The 17,440-nt window shown below is 42.4% G+C and overlaps 2 protein-coding genes across 4 annotated transcripts in view; one reads left to right on the top strand and one right to left on the bottom strand.

Moving 5' to 3' along the window:
* LOC107095257 (gonadotropin-releasing hormone II receptor-like) overlaps window positions 1-922 on the top strand; it is a 16,018-nt gene extending 15,096 nt beyond the window's left edge. For 2 of the 3 annotated variants that reach the window (XM_015391275.1, XM_015391274.1), the window contains one exon: window positions 439-922. In XM_015391275.1, coding sequence (XP_015246761.1) covers window positions 439-869 — 431 coding nt within the window. In that variant the 3' untranslated portion in view covers window positions 870-922. The remainder of the gene's footprint in view (window positions 1-438) is intronic. The other variant, XM_015391276.1, reaches the window with a different exon arrangement.
* A 4,816-nt stretch (window positions 923-5,738) lies between these two features.
* LOC107095276 (immunoglobulin superfamily DCC subclass member 3-like) overlaps window positions 5,739-17,440 on the bottom strand; it is a 21,821-nt gene continuing 10,119 nt past the window's right edge. The window contains exons 7-14 of the mRNA XM_015391294.1: window positions 9,958-10,123; window positions 9,621-9,871; window positions 9,298-9,462; window positions 8,530-8,718; window positions 7,428-7,535; window positions 7,231-7,354; window positions 7,051-7,150; window positions 5,739-6,754 (exon numbers count right to left, since the gene is read on the bottom strand). Coding sequence (XP_015246780.1) covers window positions 6,674-6,754; window positions 7,051-7,150; window positions 7,231-7,354; window positions 7,428-7,535; window positions 8,530-8,718; window positions 9,298-9,462; window positions 9,621-9,871; window positions 9,958-10,123 — 1,184 coding nt within the window. The 3' untranslated portion in view covers window positions 5,739-6,673. The remainder of the gene's footprint in view (window positions 6,755-7,050; window positions 7,151-7,230; window positions 7,355-7,427; window positions 7,536-8,529; window positions 8,719-9,297; window positions 9,463-9,620; window positions 9,872-9,957; window positions 10,124-17,440) is intronic.

Genomic DNA, 17,440 nt, shown 5'->3' with positions numbered 1-17,440 from the left:
CTGTCGCGCTTCTCGTTGCGTCACACCTCAACCCGCCTCAAAGCCAACGCTGATTGGACGTTCGTTTGGTGAACGGCTCCAAATTTTCTTCAACAGAGAGTCTCCAGACTGATCTGCGAGCGAAACCTTGAAAGCTCGCGAGATCAGGATGGTCTCACGAGGCTAGTCTTGAAAGGTCAAACGGTTTAATAAATCTGGTCCTGAGAGAGAAAGGGAGGGTCTCACACAGCTTCTCAGCTCAGCCGGGTGGATCTGTGTGAACACCCGGTGTGGACCGGATGCGGGGTGGTTCACCTTATGGGGCCAGTGGCCACTGGCCCCACCATTCCAGTGCCACTGCCTGTAACAAACCTCTGATACAACCTAACAAATCTGTAGAACACTTGACATATGAACATATCCCAACAGAATATCCTGACGTAACTGTCCCTCTCTCAGCAGGTGAGTCACACCTGCGTCGCAGCGGCACCGACATCATCCCGAAGGCCCGGATGAAGACTCTAAAGATGACGGTGGTCATTGTGCTGTCCTTTGTTGTGTGCTGGACTCCTTACTACCTGCTGGGTATCTGGTACTGGTTCCAGCCCGACATGCTGCGAGTAACGCCGGAGTACGTTCACCACGCCCTGTTCGTGTTCGGGAACCTGAACACCTGTTGCGATCCAGTCATCTATGGCTTCTACACGCCATCTTTCCGAGCCGACCTGGCCGCCTTCTGTCGGCGGACGAAGAGCGATGCCTCGCCGCAGTCTATGGACCGACTATCTGCCAGGCAGAGTCCTCACAGCGGCGAGGAGAATGAGCAGCTTGGCCCCGCCCAAAAGGCCCCGTCAGACGGATCAATGAAGGCGCAGAAGGGCACCGAATGACTTTTTCTTCATTTTTCTGCTTTCATGGTTTTTATTTCTTTGTGTTTGGAAGTTTTGACTCAATAAAAAACATCTATCTGATCCTTCTGATTGGTCCTTGAACTGAACCCCATTTATTCATAGTTTAATTCATAGTGTTCCTGGGCTCTTAGGACTCTGATGTTTTATGATCTCCAGACACTAAATTTACAATGTTTGAAGTTGACTCCAGGGGTTCGTTTCATGAAGCAGGTTTACTGAAAAATCTACGTTTTCTAAACCTCAAATAAGGGAAACTCAGAGTTTTCCTTTTCCCAAAGAGAATTTACTCAACCTCCGCGTCTGTTACCATAGTAACATTCTCCTCACAGCTAAACTGGTCAGCAGCAGGTTTTCTTAAGTAAACTCGAAGTGTCTCTGCTCTCCCTAAAGCCAATCACATCATTTTATTTCCTGATTTAGTTTGATTTTTGTCTTAGTTTTGGGCTTAGAAAAATTATTCACTAGGTCCATTAGACACATTAGGATTAATAAACAAACATTGCATGTCCGGATCTTATATAAAAAATTATCAATAATTAAATATTTATAGGGAGAGGATTCTACAACTCAGATGAGAGGCTATGAAATGTATATGTTTTTGGTTTGTTTGGTTTGGTTTATTTTTACAGTACATGAAGAAGGTCTGAAATTACTTCCAGTTTACTCATAAATAGATCAATCAATTCAGCGAGGGGCTGAGGATTTACCTTAGGGTTAGGATTAGGATTTAATCGGTGATAGTGATCTACTGAGCCTACTGGCACAATCTGAAGCCATTCTATGGGACTGATTACCTCTAATAACGAACATTTATCGGGACGATAACATCTGAAGCAGCTGCAAACAGCTACTTAGGATTTCCTGTGTCATGGAAGACAACATCAACATGAGGAGGAACCCCATGAGATGATAAACAGGTTCCATATTTTAGAACAAATTTTGTATTCTTCATCACCTGCTGACAGGTGATTTCATCTAAGTAGATACATTATTCCACTACCATTCAAAAAAAATAAACTAGTTTCACCCCTTAAAGTAGGGGTGAGTAGGGGAGTGGGGGCAAGTTTGTGTGACAACAGAGGGACATGAGGGCCAAAAAGAGCGAGGATCCAGGCCTAGCTGGTCCATCTTCACTTTTTCATCTTCAATGCCATTTCTATGTGTAGCCAGGGCATTTTGTCCTAGAATTATATCGCTGCACACTCTTCCTCTTGCCCATATATGGAAGACGATGTTACAGAGCACAGCTGGTTTGTTAGCGAGACTTACATATGAATCAACACCTGTGTGTTCATTGACTGGGGCGGGGTTAGTCGTAGACTTATATGGCATCATTGTGCAGAATTACATTTCTCAGGATTATGCAGCCACTTTTGGTCTGCACCACCTTTAGGGCTCATTTACAATCATTTTCTGAAAATAAGAACATTCGTTGAAGCTGATGTGCAAATTCATAATAGCCCACCATAGGAGAAAAATACATTTATGACAAGAATGTGAAAATGTTGCATTAAGCCCGATTTTATATATTGAGAATGCTGTGATCTGCAGCTAACGCTGCTTAAATTGGAACGGCATGAATGGACGGGTTTTAGAGAAAATGAAGAAAGACTTCAGTCTGTTTTCTAAATGAATCACTTTTATTTGGTGTCTAAACAGCAGAAAGAAGAACAAATGTCTGTTCTCCGACAGGAAGAAAAACATTCAAACATTACAGAGGAAATACATGAAAGATAAAAATCTTTTCAACAAACGGAACCTTTTCTCGAGAGATGCTTAAATTCTAGTTCTGTTGTGTGGACTTTCAGGAAGCCGCTTAAAGCTTAATGTATTTTTATTCTTAGTCTTCTGACAAAAATGAAACATTTTTAGGAAAAAGAATTAAGGTATATTAAAGCATTTTGTCATTGGTTCTAGCCTTCAGTCTATACTATCTCTATAGTTTAAATTCCTACAGCTGCTTCTGGCTGGAGGATCAGCAGGCACACCGAAGAGCTGTTCCTCTGACCCTGGCTATTTACATCCAGTCAGAAAACGGCTCATTTGCCCCCAACTGAAACAGCTCTCATTTACTCTAAAAATAGTTTTCTACTGAAAAACAGTAAAAACATAGGGGTGGGGGGTCTGGACCTAAGGAAATTATTATAATATCAAAATCAATAAAGATAATTTGGCAGGATTTCCTGTTCGCTGTCGATGGCAGCGAATGGAAAACTTATCTGAACTGAAAGAAAGTTCTAGAAAAAGAACGTACAGAATAATCAACAACACGCCCTCAAACGCTTTGATCTGGCTAAAACACGCAGGCATCGAGGAGCTCTGGGCAGACTGAACACGTGACCCTGAGGACAGCGAGGAGGCGGGGTTTAGCTGATCGGGAATCCAGCATCTTAATGACTCCAGTCCATCGGGCTAAGCCATCAAAGACCCGAGGACAGCAAATGCAAAGCAAAATGAAACTAGCGGAACCTTTCAGCCACGATTCCAGCTAATGGTCTGAGTGTCTTCCATGGCATGGTCCAGGCTTATGGATAGGGTAATGTTTGTTAATAAGTTAGTTTCAAATGGGATTCAGTTTTTCCCTTAAAAGGAAAAATGCAAAAGAAGCAGCCAAGGTGTTGAAGGGATCTGTTTTGGTGGCCTTGAACTAACCTGACTCCGCCAGATGGATTTGCTCCGCATATCCATCTGGAAACCTTCCGTTGAAGTAATTTTGGGAAGGGGCGAAAATACTGGTTAGCTGATTGGCCTATGTTGGTGATAGACGGGCCAAATAAACCAATCAGATCAACGAAGCATATGACGTACTAACAGAGCGACGAGGAAGAGGAGCCAATTGATAGATCAAAATCTTGCTGATACCAGTCGGGAGAAGAGCAAAAACATCTTTTCCTCTGAGAAAAGCCTCCAGAGCAGTGTTTTGCTCTTCTTTCAGTGAAGAAATATTCTGTAATTCCGATAAAACTTGCTCGATAGCCACGCTAACGGTAGTTTCATCGGCTGAAGCCGCCATGTTCTTTAGACTGAACTGTTGCGCTTCTCGTTGCGTCACACCTCAACCCGCCTCAAAGCCAACGCTGATTGGACGTTCGTTTGGTGAACGGCTCCAAATTTTCTTTAACGGAGAGTAACCAGACTGATCTGCGAGTGAAACCTTGAAAGCTCGCGAGATCAGGATGGTCTCACGAGGCTAGGCCTTAGGGTCTTGTCTCTGTTATTCGCAGATGATGTAGCTCTATTGGCATCGTGTGGGTGTGATCTACAGCTCTCACTAGTGCGATTTGCAGCCGAGTGTGAAGTGGCCAGGATGAGGATCAGTGCCTCCAAATCTCAGACCAGACTCTGTTTAAGGTTTAATGGAACTGAGACCTGATCATTCTTGGTCAAAATAAATTGGCCTATGACATTCAGTTGGACTCCAGGAGACTCAGTGGTACTTGTATGGCAGAGATGGGGGATCTGGAGATAACAAGTCATCTCTATGTCATATGTTTGTTTTGCCAATCCACTGAACCAGGTGAGTCCAATCTGTAGAGTGAATTAACCTCTTCAGATTGGACTCACCTGGTTCAGTGAATGGGCAGAACAAAAACATGACATAGAGATGACTTGTTGACTCCAGATCCCCCATCTCTGTTGTATGGTGAGACGATTAATATCAGGTTATCTAGTCCTATCTGAGAGTTTATGTCCTCAGGGTCAGGGGTCAGAGGTGACTGTAAAGACTTTCAACCAAGGAAGTAAACTCACAAACTCTGTGTGGTTCTTCATACAAACATCTGAGGTAGGATGTGATGATGGAGCTTTTAGGCCAGCATATTTCCATCACTCACTCATTTGGTCATCTTAACTCATTCTGACGCTTCTTCTAACAATCTCTAAAAAAATAGAAACTCACGTCTGCTCTCTGAGAAATGTATCCGAAGTGTAACACATCACGCCGAGAACTTATTTTGGTTTGTTTGTTCTTCAGAGTGAAAACAAACAGAATCTGGAACAGAACTTCTTCTTTGGACGCCGTTCAGCAGGTTTAGAAAATATTTGGCTGAAATTCTGCAGAAAGCTCAACAGCACCAAAACATGGCGGTAACATTTAAACATGGTGTACAGAAAGCGGCCACACCGGCCAAAATAAAACATTAAAACTTTTCATGAGGAGAAAGCTGAGAGTATCTCAAGCAGAGGCATACGCAATGTCCATGCTTTTTGTTTTCACCCTTCTGTCTCTCAGGTGACTGAACTCTGCAGCAGATCTTCTCACGTTGAGCTGAAGAATTTTCATGAACATTCCAGCTTTTCCCATTTATCCTCTAACATCATGCTCTCCAGGAAACTTCAGGACCCACAATCTGCAGACTACAGGGGATCTGGATCCAGTTTCAGGCCTGAGAAAGCCCAGGATTGGCTCCAAGAATTCTGGTCTAACGGTTGAGGTGGATCTCTGGAAGCTACATTGACCACATTCCAGAGGGGCCTTATGTTCAGGTTACTCAAATGAAAATACTGAATCTAGACCAGGACTTCTGGAATGTAAGGTCTGCTGTTGGTTCAGATCTGCAGCCTCATGATAGGTGAAGATGAATCAGTATGACCAACATTTTCTAGATAACTGTTTCAGAAGGTAAAACTCCAAAAGCCAAGACTGTCTAGTCAAGAAGGTTCTAAAATCGCTCACCATGAGTGAGACATTCTCTGGTTCTTGATTCGCCTAAAAACTTTTTTTTCTTTAGATTTAGAGTTAAAACATGAGATGATGAGAAGAAGAAGAAGAAGAGAAGAGAAGATTTAGGTTAGAAAACTAAGATCATTAGACGCTGTTAGGGTCCTAACAAAGGTCCAGATGAATTAGTTGCATTAGGTGGTTTGAAGTAGGTGAAGACTGACCAACAGTAGTTGTGTTAGATTCTAATCCTAACCTGGGGTAGGAGTTCTGGGTCACTGAAGTAACACTGGAGAAGATGTTGATAGATGGAAACCATAATACTCTGATGGTGGAAAAAGACAAAGTTCATAGACTCCTCTTGGTAATGGTCAGACTGAGGACATCAACAGGGAAGCAATCATAACGAAGAAACTTGGACTTGGCTCCAGGGGAGCTTTTGGTTCTGAGGTAGCTTGGCCTGGTCAGCAGCAAGAGGCTAACGGTGTCGAGCCTGAGGTAGCGCTCTTTGGAGGAGAAGAGTTTGGTAAAGGGGGGAAGTGGGGCTCCAGCTGAGTTCTGCCATCCTCCGCATCCTGACATAAGGTGAATACTTCTGTCACCTTCTGACCAGATTCTATTGCATCCCTTTGGCTTTGGGCCTGAGACACCCAGCAGGTGAACTACCTGCTCTAGTGGACTCCCTGAGGACCCGGGTTCTGGTCAGCACGGTGAAAGGCCTCATCGTATCAGAAAAACTCGGCACAGTCGGTGATCGAACTAAAATAATGCAAAACTAAACGAATAATAGGGTTTGGTTTGAACAGGAAGGGACATCTGATTGCACAGAGGACGGGGTGGGTCATGTGACCCAGGTAGGCCATGAGTTTGGATCAGAGGGAAATCAGCTTTGGTTTTGGTTTGGAGTTAAGAGTGTGAATTGCATCCAGAGCAAATGGACATCTTAGCTGTAGTGCAGAGGTTTTGGAGGTGGTAAAATTTTGGTCCTCTGTGGAATCAGATGGTCTCTGGAGTTTCCTCCTCTTCATCATTATCATCTAAAAAAACAGATACTAGAAGGTAAGGCTGTCAGGAGGTGAGGAGGCCACCACAGCTGGAGATGGGAGGGGGGGGGGGGGGGGATTTATCCGGTTCCTGTGCCAGGCTCGACAGGTTGAGGCGACTCGATCATGACCATCACTGGTGGAAAGCTGGAGTCACATCTCTGTAGGTGGAACAGAAGAGAAGGACATTTATCATAAAGACGGATGCTACTCCAGAGTCACTTTTACCACAGGAACCAGGTTAATTGTATATATATATATAAACAAAAAAGGATAAAATAATCTGGAGGTTACTTTGTTGTGGAATACGGTTTAAATCTTGAGATCTTGGATAACCCAGAAGGTCTAGAACATTTGGAGGCCAAAGCTTCAGTCTTGGACTGTGATTGACTGGTGCTGTTTCTTTAAGTGATGCTGAAATTATTGAGCCATCTCTTCTGGTTTTGCTGATCCCTACCTGATTCAGCTCAATGTTCTCGCCTGTGGGACTCTTGGGACCTCTGACTCCATTCAAGGTGGGTGGCGTTTCCCAGCTCGCCTCCTTCCTGCAGATAAAGCTAAACAGAAAAGGCAGATGAGGATGAAGAGCATAGTGATGGTGCTGATGAGGCATCTCAAGGTAATGATGAATATTTACCTGCGTCTGTAGGCCAACAGGACAAAGAGCAGGCAGCAGAGGATGCAGGCGAGGCCACTGTGAACGCCAACCAGCAGAGTCGACATGGAAGGGTCTGACTGATCACAGTTACAGCTTTGACCAGCTAAAGGGAGACAAACCCATCCAGTTAACCTGACACTAAACAGTTCAGTGGATGAGTCCTGGAATGCTCCTACCTGAAGCAGAAGCTCCATCCTCTGACAGAGAGACGAGGCGACGTGTAGATGGACTGTCCCCATTCCCGTTAAATGCCACCAACTGGATTTCATAAACCGCTGCCGGCTCTGCACAATGAAACATCCACACATTTGTATTTCTACCCATATTAGGACTTTTTATTGACCACATTGTTTTCTAGTTTCTGCACACAGCTGATTCTTAAAACCTTAACAAAGCTGTTGTCTGAGAACTACAGTAGCAGCCATTCAAAATGTCCCTTCCCAGTCAAACGCAAGCCGAATGGCAGCCAACTTCCAGCCACTGGAGTGACCCCCTCCTCCTCCTGGGCGTGCATATTTTAATTTACTCTGACTCCACCCTTTGACCAGGAGATGGCGCTTCTCTTTAGATCTTAATGTCCACAAATCATGACAGAAAGAATATTTTAGTACAAATATTGATGTTTAAAAATCGTAGGGGACCAGCCAAGGGCCCAGAAAAAGGAAATTTGAATGGCTACTGCTGTAATGGAACACGAGTTCTGCAATTTGGAGCCAGCAACAAAGCAAATTGTGTGATCTGATGAACTGAGGGTGGGCCCTCCACCTGTCACCTCTGGATTATGAACTCTTGAGCTTGCTTTATACTTAGAAACCAGGTCGTCTGCATGTGAATTGTGGTTAACGCAGACATACCCCACCTCCTTGCGCAGAAACTCTGGTGCACCTCCTCAACATTGTAGGTGACCACAGACAGTGCCACAGACAGGAGGCCTCTCATTGGTCAAATCTACATCTGCTCTACAGTATGCGTATTTCCTGTTTGGTACCTAAAGGCAGAAACTGTGGCTGTAGTGCTGTTCACAACGCCTGGCACAACTTGGACACAATCCCTAGTTTGGAGGTCTGTGCAACAGTCTGTTGGTTTGTACCTGAACCCAAAACATGCAGCGCCACGGCCAGTCTTTCAGGAACACTCACGGGTGATTCAACACTCGTTGGATGAGTGGTTTTATACGGCGAACAAGCTTGTCAAACCAACACACAGACACCAACAATCCGATTGCGACAAGCTCACTGTGACGCACTGCTGCAGGAGTATAACCAGCCCTTTACTCACCCAGGTGGGAGATGGTGTGAGTATTGATGTGTCCTGGGAAGAACTCCTGTCCCTGAATGTCAGGGTTCGAGACAGCACGATACTCCAATCTAAAGCCTTCCACCTTTCCTGGCTTACTGGGCAGCTCCCAGTACACCTGCATAGCAGTCTGGTTTAGGACCTTGGTGAAGAAACTGGGAGGACTGGGAACTGTGAAAGAGGTAGAGGTCTTGGTTAGCCAACACTCAAATGAGACTTTTGTCTAGCATTGACTGGGTGTAGCTAAGGTGAGTTGGTTCGTTTTAATTTGACGAAGTGTGCCTCTGGGAGTGGGTGTGGCTGAGGTTAGTGGGCATGCCTAAGCTGAGTGGGTCTCTCTCAGGTGAATCAGTCTGCCTCAGGTGAGTGGATATGTCAAGGGTAAGTGTGCAGGCCTAATTTCAGTGGGTATGTCCAGGGACTCAGGTAAGTGGATGTATCAGATGGATGGGCCTGAGTAAGATGAGTGGATATGCTTAGCTGAGTAGGTCTTTCTCAGGTATACTGTATGTCCGAGTTGAGTGGGCAGGCCTCAATTAGGCGGTTGTGCAACAGTTGAATGAGATTGTCTGAGATGAGGGGGCAAGGCTCGTATGAATAGGTGTTTCTTAAATGAGCAGTCCTGTGGTAGATAAATGTGTATAGATGAGAAGGCATATCTCAGGGGAGTGATTTTGTTTTAATTGAGTGGGCCTCATTGTGTATAAGGTGAGTGGCTGTTCCACAGGTTAGTGGGTGTATGTGCTGTACCTCCTCCCAGCGTGGTGGCAGTGATGGTACTGGACTGCTGACTGCCTCCCTGAGCAGAGTAGGCCTTCAGGTAGATGGAGTAGGTGGTGGCAGCCTCCAGGTTCTCAAAGGCATGTACAAAGGTGCTCTTGTCGACAGCCTCCTGCAGCTCTGCGCCATCAGGTTCTGTAGACGCAACATGAACCATATCCAGGTTGAACTTTGCTGTAGCTCCCATGTGTGCACAGTCTGATTAAAGGTACCTCTCCTTCTTGAACAAACCCTTATCTGGAACAGAATGGACTTCCTGTTTGTTTAAGCTCTATATGGCCCTCCCCTCTTACCTCCCAGCCTTCTGATGTGTAGGACATATCCTATGATCTGCTGGCTGACGTGGGGTTCTGGCTGATCCCAGGTGAGCTGCAGATTATTGGAACTGAGAGCCACAGCTCTGAGCCCAGTGGGGGCCTCTGGCAGCTCAGGTCCTTGGACGATGGCCAGGCGGGCGCTGGCCTGGTTGGTACCAGCGCTGTTCTCAGCGATGCACTGATAGATGGCTTCATCTTCGGGAGTGATACGGGTGATAGCCAGTGTCCTGCAGGGGGGATATAATGATGGTTAATTTGAGGGTTCTGAAGAACCAGAACCTGGCAAACAGACCTACTCAGCAAGTAGTCTTACGTGTTTCCATTGGTGAGCTTGACGTTTCCGCTTGGAGTGAGCAGTTTGCCGTTTTTCAACCAGATGAGGTGTGGCTCTGGGACACCAGTGGCTGTGCAGCTGAAAACTGCACTGCCCCCTGCTGGCCTGGATACAGACTGCGGCCACTGCACAAACTCAGGAGGAGCTGCAGAGCAACAGAAAGTAATGATTTAAAAGGAACCAACAGGTTTAGTCTTACCTATAGGTGGCGCTGAGAGCAGATATTAAACAAATTGATGTTTAATGTCTGAATAAATGTGTAAATGATGACTCAATAGCCCTACAGTTCAATTAAACATGAATGCTGTACCTCAAAAGATATGGTAAATCCCACAAAACCAAATTTTAATATTTAATTTAGTTAAAAAAGGGAAACTTGCAACAATAAATGAATGATAATTTGTGAAAAGGATTGTTCAGGAGTTTGATGAAATAGTCATAAGCTGGGGACTGCAGCTGGAATAGGGCTGCATCACTTAGACTTAGACAACTTTTATACAATACAAAATTATTTTTGTACAGCTTTCAGACAGTGAATGAGTAGCAGCATAGTAGTGAGATCAGTGATGGGCAGTAGCGCCGCTACATGTAGCGAAGCTATTAGTTTAACTACATTTTCCAGTAGCTTGACCGTAGCGTTGCTGCTTTATTTATCAAGTAACTTTCCAGTAGTGACGTTATTATTTTTATCAAGTAGCGACGTAGCGTCCACAAACGCTACAAAATCCAGGGCATAACTAAGAAATAAGATGCCTTTTGTAGGGTTTTGTTTTCCCAAGAGATGTCCATTGAATGCAAACTCATAGCCATGTCTCGATGTGTAAAACACTACACAGTACCTTTAATTTGGTTCTAATAACAGTAGATTGTTTATTTTTTTGTCTACTAGTAATTACTTTAGTTTTTTTATTATGCTGATCATAAAGCAATGTTTACACAGTGTTATGTCATTGGCTGATATTAGCTTGGTACAACGTTAAGTAGCGTCTGATGTAGTTAAGCTACTTTTAACACATTAGTGTAACTTAGCTTGCTATAATTCTTAAGGCTAAAAACACTTAATATAAGACATTTTTACTGATGTGTAGATCGAATATGCAGCATAAACTGGAGAAACAGTCTAAAAATTAGCAGAAATGTCTTAAATTAAGTGTGGTAGCTTTGGTGTAGTGAAGCTTAATTTATTATAGAGTAACTGATAGCTTAGCTCACTACACTGGACAAGTAGCTTGCCCAACAGTGAGTGAGATGAACATTTCCATTCAATAAAGTCCAGAGTGATCAAATGTAAACAGTGTGGGAGAAAAAACATGGTGCAAAAGTGCATTGATATGAAAGTTCAGAGCGTTTTAAAACAAATATATACAGTGCAAATATGCAGTACTTTGGTTGGATGTTATCAGTGTGATGCAGAGTCTGTGACTTCATTTTCAACAGTTCAGCAGTCTGATGGCAGTTGGAAAAAGCTGTTGTGGAATCTGCTGGACCTGCATTGAATGCTGTGAAGTCACTTCCCAGAGGTTAGCGAGGAGAAATCCAGATAATCCATAAAATTGATGAAATTTGCCTAACAATATGAGTCGAGATAAACAAAAAAATAGTGAAAGGTTATGCTGTCTTTGTACTTTGGTTTCACAGTTTTCTATCTAGTTACACACTTTCTGTAGTAAAATCTTTTTCTATCGGCCTAGAATCTGAATCTTGGGATTTCTCTGATTTCCTGAAACTTTGATCCCTTTTAAAAACACTAAAGCTTAATGTTTGCGTGTGGGATGAATCTAAAAAAGTTCTACTTTATGAATCAATTAACCTCAATGATCTCTTAGGATACTTGATTGTTACGAGCTGCAGTGAGATGGTTGTAGCACCTCTTTTCATCCAGCAGGAGGCAGAACAAACACGCAGAGAAGCCGAGAGGCTCTGAGGTTTCCCACGCTGTCCTGCCAGTGAACTTATCCCCTTTCTTTCTGAACTTGAACTTCTTTGTGTCTGTGTTTAAACTCCACTTTGACCTCCTGACCCCTCCGCAGACAGACAGGTGCTGTCTCGCCTCTCGTGCTTGTTGCCACAGTAACCCAGAGACCAGGCTCACACAGGCCTGCTGAAGCCCCGCCCCATTTGGCTTTTTCATGCAAAGAAGAAGGGGGTGGGCTAATTAGCATGGACATAAGGGTGATCTATGAAGTGTGGACGACGTGTCGCACAAACTTTGACTTATAACTCATTCACCGAGAAAACGACAGAAGAAGAAACAGAAGAATGATGATGATGATGATGGTGGCAGTGGTAATGATGCATTTGGATCCATCTGGATCGTTGCAGCTGTTTGGGGCAGAAATCATCCCAGAAAAGCACCATAACATGTGAACCCAGTAAGCCCGACTGGGAGGCCTGGTCCAGTCTGCGTGAACATCTTTTTGCCTCCTGTTCTCCTTAGTTTGGACCAGCTGCTGTACGACACATTCTCCCTGTTTCTGTTCCACTTTTCTGCACAAACCCTCTTCTTCCTCACTTTACCACACAGCTAGGTGTTATTGGGCCCAATCACACTGGAAAAAGGATCTAAAAATAAGTAGAAATATCTTAAATTAAGTGTATTTACCCTTAATTTGAGTAGATAAATGAGATAGATTGCCAATGGAATGAGTATTTTTGCTCTTAAAATAAGAAAATTAGATAAAATGCACCTGAAATAAGACAATGCAATTGTGTTTTCTTATTGTAAGTGTAAATTGTCTTGTTCCATTGGTAAAATGTCTCTTTTACCTACTAAATCCAAGAACAAATACACTTATTTTAAGAAAAAATGACTTATCTTCTAGATTTCGATTTTTTTTTCCAGTGCAGATCCTGCTGGCGCCACTTTGAACAGGACTGATCTACTAACACTGGAAAAAAAATCGAAATCTAGATAAGTCATTTATTCTTAAAATAAGTGCATTTGTTCTTGGATTGAGGACGTAAAAGAGACATTTTGCCAATGGAATAAGACAATTTACACTTAAAATAAGAAAACACAATTGCATTGTCTTATTTAAAGTGAATATTATCTAATTATGTTATTTTAAAAGTAAAAATACTCATTCCATTGGCAAACTACCTCATTTACCTACTCAAATTAAGGGTGAATACGCTTAATTTAAGAAATATTTAACTTTTTTCTAGATGGTTTTTCCAGTGCAGTTGTTCTTTAGAGTACAGCGCAACAAACTGAAATCTAAACAAGCTATTTTTCTTGAAATACGTGAATTTCTGTGAGACACTATGCCAATGGAAGAAGACAATTTACATTTAAAATAAGAAAAACATTTCCGTTGTCTAATTTCTAGTGCATCTCATCCAATTATATTATTTCAAGAGTAAATATACTCAATTTATTGGCAAATCCTCTTACCTACATGCTCAAATTAAGGGTAGATACACTTGATATAAGAATATTTTCTTATTTGTAGATAGTATATGCTGTGTAACTTTACTGTTCTGACCCTGATGGACCTACTTTTGCTAAGAAGATCCAGTTCTCTAATCTCTGCTTGAACAAGACTGGTTTACTTGGTTGTTCTTCACTGGAAAAGAATCGATATCTAGATAAGGCATTTTTTCTTAAAATAAGAGCATTTGTTCTTGGGTTGAGGAGGTAAAAGAGACATTTTGCCAATGAATCAAGACAATTTACACTTAAAATAAGAAAACACAATTGCATTGACTTATTTCAAGTGCATATATCCAATTTTATTATTTCAGGAGTAAATCTACTCAATCCATTGGCAAACTATTGTATTTACCTACTCAAATTAAGGCTAAAAACACTTAATATAAGACATTTTTAATGATGTGTGGATCGAATATGCAGTATAAACTGGAGAAACAATCTAAAAATTAGCAGAAATGTCTTAAATTAAGTGTATTTACTCCTAATTTCAGTATGTAATTTTCCAATTTGCCAATGGAATGCGTATTTTTATTCTTAAAATTAGATATTTAGATAATAATCTATTGAAATAAGACAATGCAATTGTGTTTTCTTATTTTAAATGTAAATTTTCTTGTTTCACTGGAAACGTGTCCAACTTACCTCCTCAATTGAAGAACAAATGCACTTATTTAAAGAAAAAATAATGACTTATCTAGATTTTTTTAGATTTTTTCCAGTGTATAACTTTATTATTCTGACGCTGATGGACCTGCTTTTGCCTAGAAGGTTCCGGTTCTCTAATCTCTGTAGATACGGTCCAGTGCCTCACCTGGTTTCTCTCTGACTTCAGTATTAGAGGGTTTTTCCTCACATTAAATAGTCTGTTGTGGAAAAACTAAAACCTTATGCTGGTTTTACTTTATTCTCCTGAAAGCAAATATCTGAGTCGTGTTTCGGAAACCCAGACGGAGCGAGTTCTGCTGAGAACTCCACCAGACAGACGGAGCTTCGGTGGGAACAAAGTCCTCATTGTGGAGTTAGACTCTTCTCATGCTAATCAATATTCTAATGAGACACACCCCCACACAATGAGGCTGCCTGACCTCTGACCCCACCACCCCCTCCCTGACCTCTGACTGAGCCCCAGCTGAGTGGAGCAAACAAACACACCCTCACCCACCCGTGGAAGACCTAAAAACAACCAGCGGCGCACAGAACCTCTAATGGATCAGTGATTTACTGATCTCTGTCACCTGGACCTGGACCTGGACCTGGACCTGGACCTGGACCTGGACCTGGACCTGGACCTGGAGCTGGACCTGGACCTGGACCTGGACCTGGACCTGGAGCTACAGGAGGAGGATCGAACCACCTGAACCTGAAGCAAGCAGTAAACAGTAAATATGGAGATCTGCAGCTCTTCATCCTCTTTGTTCTCCCTGACACGTGCACAAAGAGGTGCACCGTCACACGCTCCCAGAGAGGGTCAGAGGTCGACAGCAGGGAGGCCTCCAGACTGAGATGTTGGACTTGATGAGTTCAAGTTCAGCAGACAGATGGAAACGTGGATGTTCAATCAGCCTCAGCTCCTGAAAGCTGATCTGTCCCCAAAAACAGAACCTCCCTTGTTTAACCCACAGTGAGCGAAACCCTGGAGAGGTGGCGGAACTCGACGCCATATTGGCTCGGCCTTGTTGCTCATATAAAAATGAACCTCCTACCTATGGTGTACATTTTAGAACATCCTCAGGTCTCAGAATATAAGTACTTAGGTCACAGGAATAAAAGTATCAGTTTTCAGATCTCAAAGCTACAGTCTCAACCTAAAAATATGGAACATACTGACTCATTTGGGTCAACGGTGGACAACAGTGGTAAAAATTGTGATTTAGGGTTAGACTGCTGGAGGACATAGGGACCCCTTCTTCGTCATTCTGCTTCATTCTATCTCTATTCTCCCACTCTGCAGAATCTGTTAGTTCAATCTCTAACATTCTGCTCTCTCTGCTTTTTCTCATAGTAGCTTCATCTGGTCTGTTCCTGTTTGGCTGTGACTCCATCCTGGAGAGAAATATCAGCTGTGCTGCTGCCATCAACACCTTTGTTTCTAGATGTTGGAGCCCGGCCTGTTTTCCAGTGTAGTCCTGTTTCTCTGACTGTAACTAACTGGATGTGCTCCCTTTATCCTCTGACATGGGAGCTGGCTCGGAGCTCGTCTGCCTGGCTGTGTGTTTCCTGGACGTGGCCGCCTTTTACAGTTGCCTTTTGTATCTATGCTTCTTTTTCTATGTCTGCTTCTGTCTCCTTGAACCCCAGTGGGCCTCAGCAGATGGCCGCTCACACTGAGCCTGGTTCTGCTGGAGGTTTCTTCCTGTTCAAAGGGAGTTTTTCCTCTCCACTGTCGCTACAAGCATGCTTAGTGTGAGGGATTGCTGAAGAGTCAATGAGTCGATGCAATCAGCTGGTTTTCCTTAGATAGAAAACTTTGAATCAATCTGACTGGATGATCTGGTGAACTGGAAAGTGACCTGAGATGACGGGTTGTGAATTGGAGCTATAGAAATAAACTGAACAGAATTTATTTAAAAATTAAATTATTACACTTCTGTTGCCAAAAATAAACTTTGAATGTGTTTTTAATGTATAGACCTTTGAAGAGGTGGTTTAGTTTGTTTATCTGTCAGAGAGACGGCCTCATCTAAAAAAAGCTGCACAGTGTTTCCTCAAAGGGGGGGCTTCCCCCTCCCAGACATTAGACCGTATCAACTCAGCTCCCAAATAAGAGCATCTGCCGCCTTGGTGGAGAAACATGTTTCTCTCTGACATGATATATATATATATAGAGAGAGCTCTGTGTCTAATTTTCACTTTGAAAACTGTTCTATTTTTGGTAAAAACTGATGTCCTCGACATCATCTACTGCAAAAGCTTGGCTAATAATTCAAAACCTGTTTGCAGGTCTCAGTTAACGTCTCCTTTTTCTCTGTTATATGATAATGACCTTTTCCTGCATCTTGCTTTCGAGCCAAGGCAGCAAAGGGTTTCTTTACCCTTTCTAATTTAATCTATGGCTCAAATTTGATGACTCAGCTGAATAATATGATATGAAAAGAAAACAACTATTCTTACACTGGAAAAATTATCTAGAAATAAGTCAAAATTTCTTCAATTAAGTGTATTTACCTTTAATTTAAGAAGGTAAATGAGATAGTTTGCCAATGGAATTAGTATTTTTTACTCTTAAAATAAGATAATTAGATAATATGCACTTAAAATAAGACAGTGTAATAGTGTTTTCTTATTTTAAATCTATATTGTCTTGTTCTATTGGCAAAATGTCTCTTTTACCTCCTCAATCCAAGAGCAAATGCACTTATTTTAGGAAAAAATGACTTATACAGTTTGCGATTTTTTCCAGTGTAAAGTATTTATCACTTGGAAATCTGACTCTTTCATGTTTAAGTGTTGGTGTTGTGCTTCAATTAAAACCTGCAGGAAAATCCGAAGTGAGAATGTGAATTGCTTTATTCCCCCTATAGTTTCCAAAAAGTTAGAGTTCAATCCACTGGACTTTGCATTCCAAGTTTAAAGATGTTCTCCTCCCTCTGTTTAAGGTTGGTTTTTCTCTTTAAACCTACATTTTTTTTAAATAACCCCTATAAGTTATTTATTCAAACTAGGAAAGCCAACAAGAGAGCGATTTGGTCCTCCCCCTTTATTGACATCATTCCTAGAAGGATGCTAACATTAGCCTGCCTTGCTGGCAAAACTCCCATCTCTGTTCCACCAATCAGGACTCACCTGCACACTGCTAAAATGATCTAGAAATAAGTCAAAATGTCTTAAATTAAGTGTATTTACCCTTGATTTGAGTAGGTTAATAAGATGGTCTGTCAATGGAATGAGTATTTTTACTCTTAAAATATGGTAATTGGATAATATACACTTGAAATAAGATTCAATTTTGAATTCAATTCAGTTTATTTCTATAGCGCCAATTCACAACACAAGTCATCTCAGATCACTTTACAGTTCACCAGATCATCC

Source organism: Cyprinodon variegatus, unplaced genomic scaffold (genome assembly GCF_000732505.1).
Source record: "Cyprinodon variegatus isolate N-32 unplaced genomic scaffold, C_variegatus-1.0 Scaffold534, whole genome shotgun sequence".
In the NCBI taxonomy this organism is placed as follows: Eukaryota; Metazoa; Chordata; class Actinopteri; order Cyprinodontiformes; family Cyprinodontidae; genus Cyprinodon; species Cyprinodon variegatus.
The sequence above is the reverse complement of the archived record's forward strand: the minus strand, read 5'-3'. Positions and strand labels throughout refer to the sequence as shown.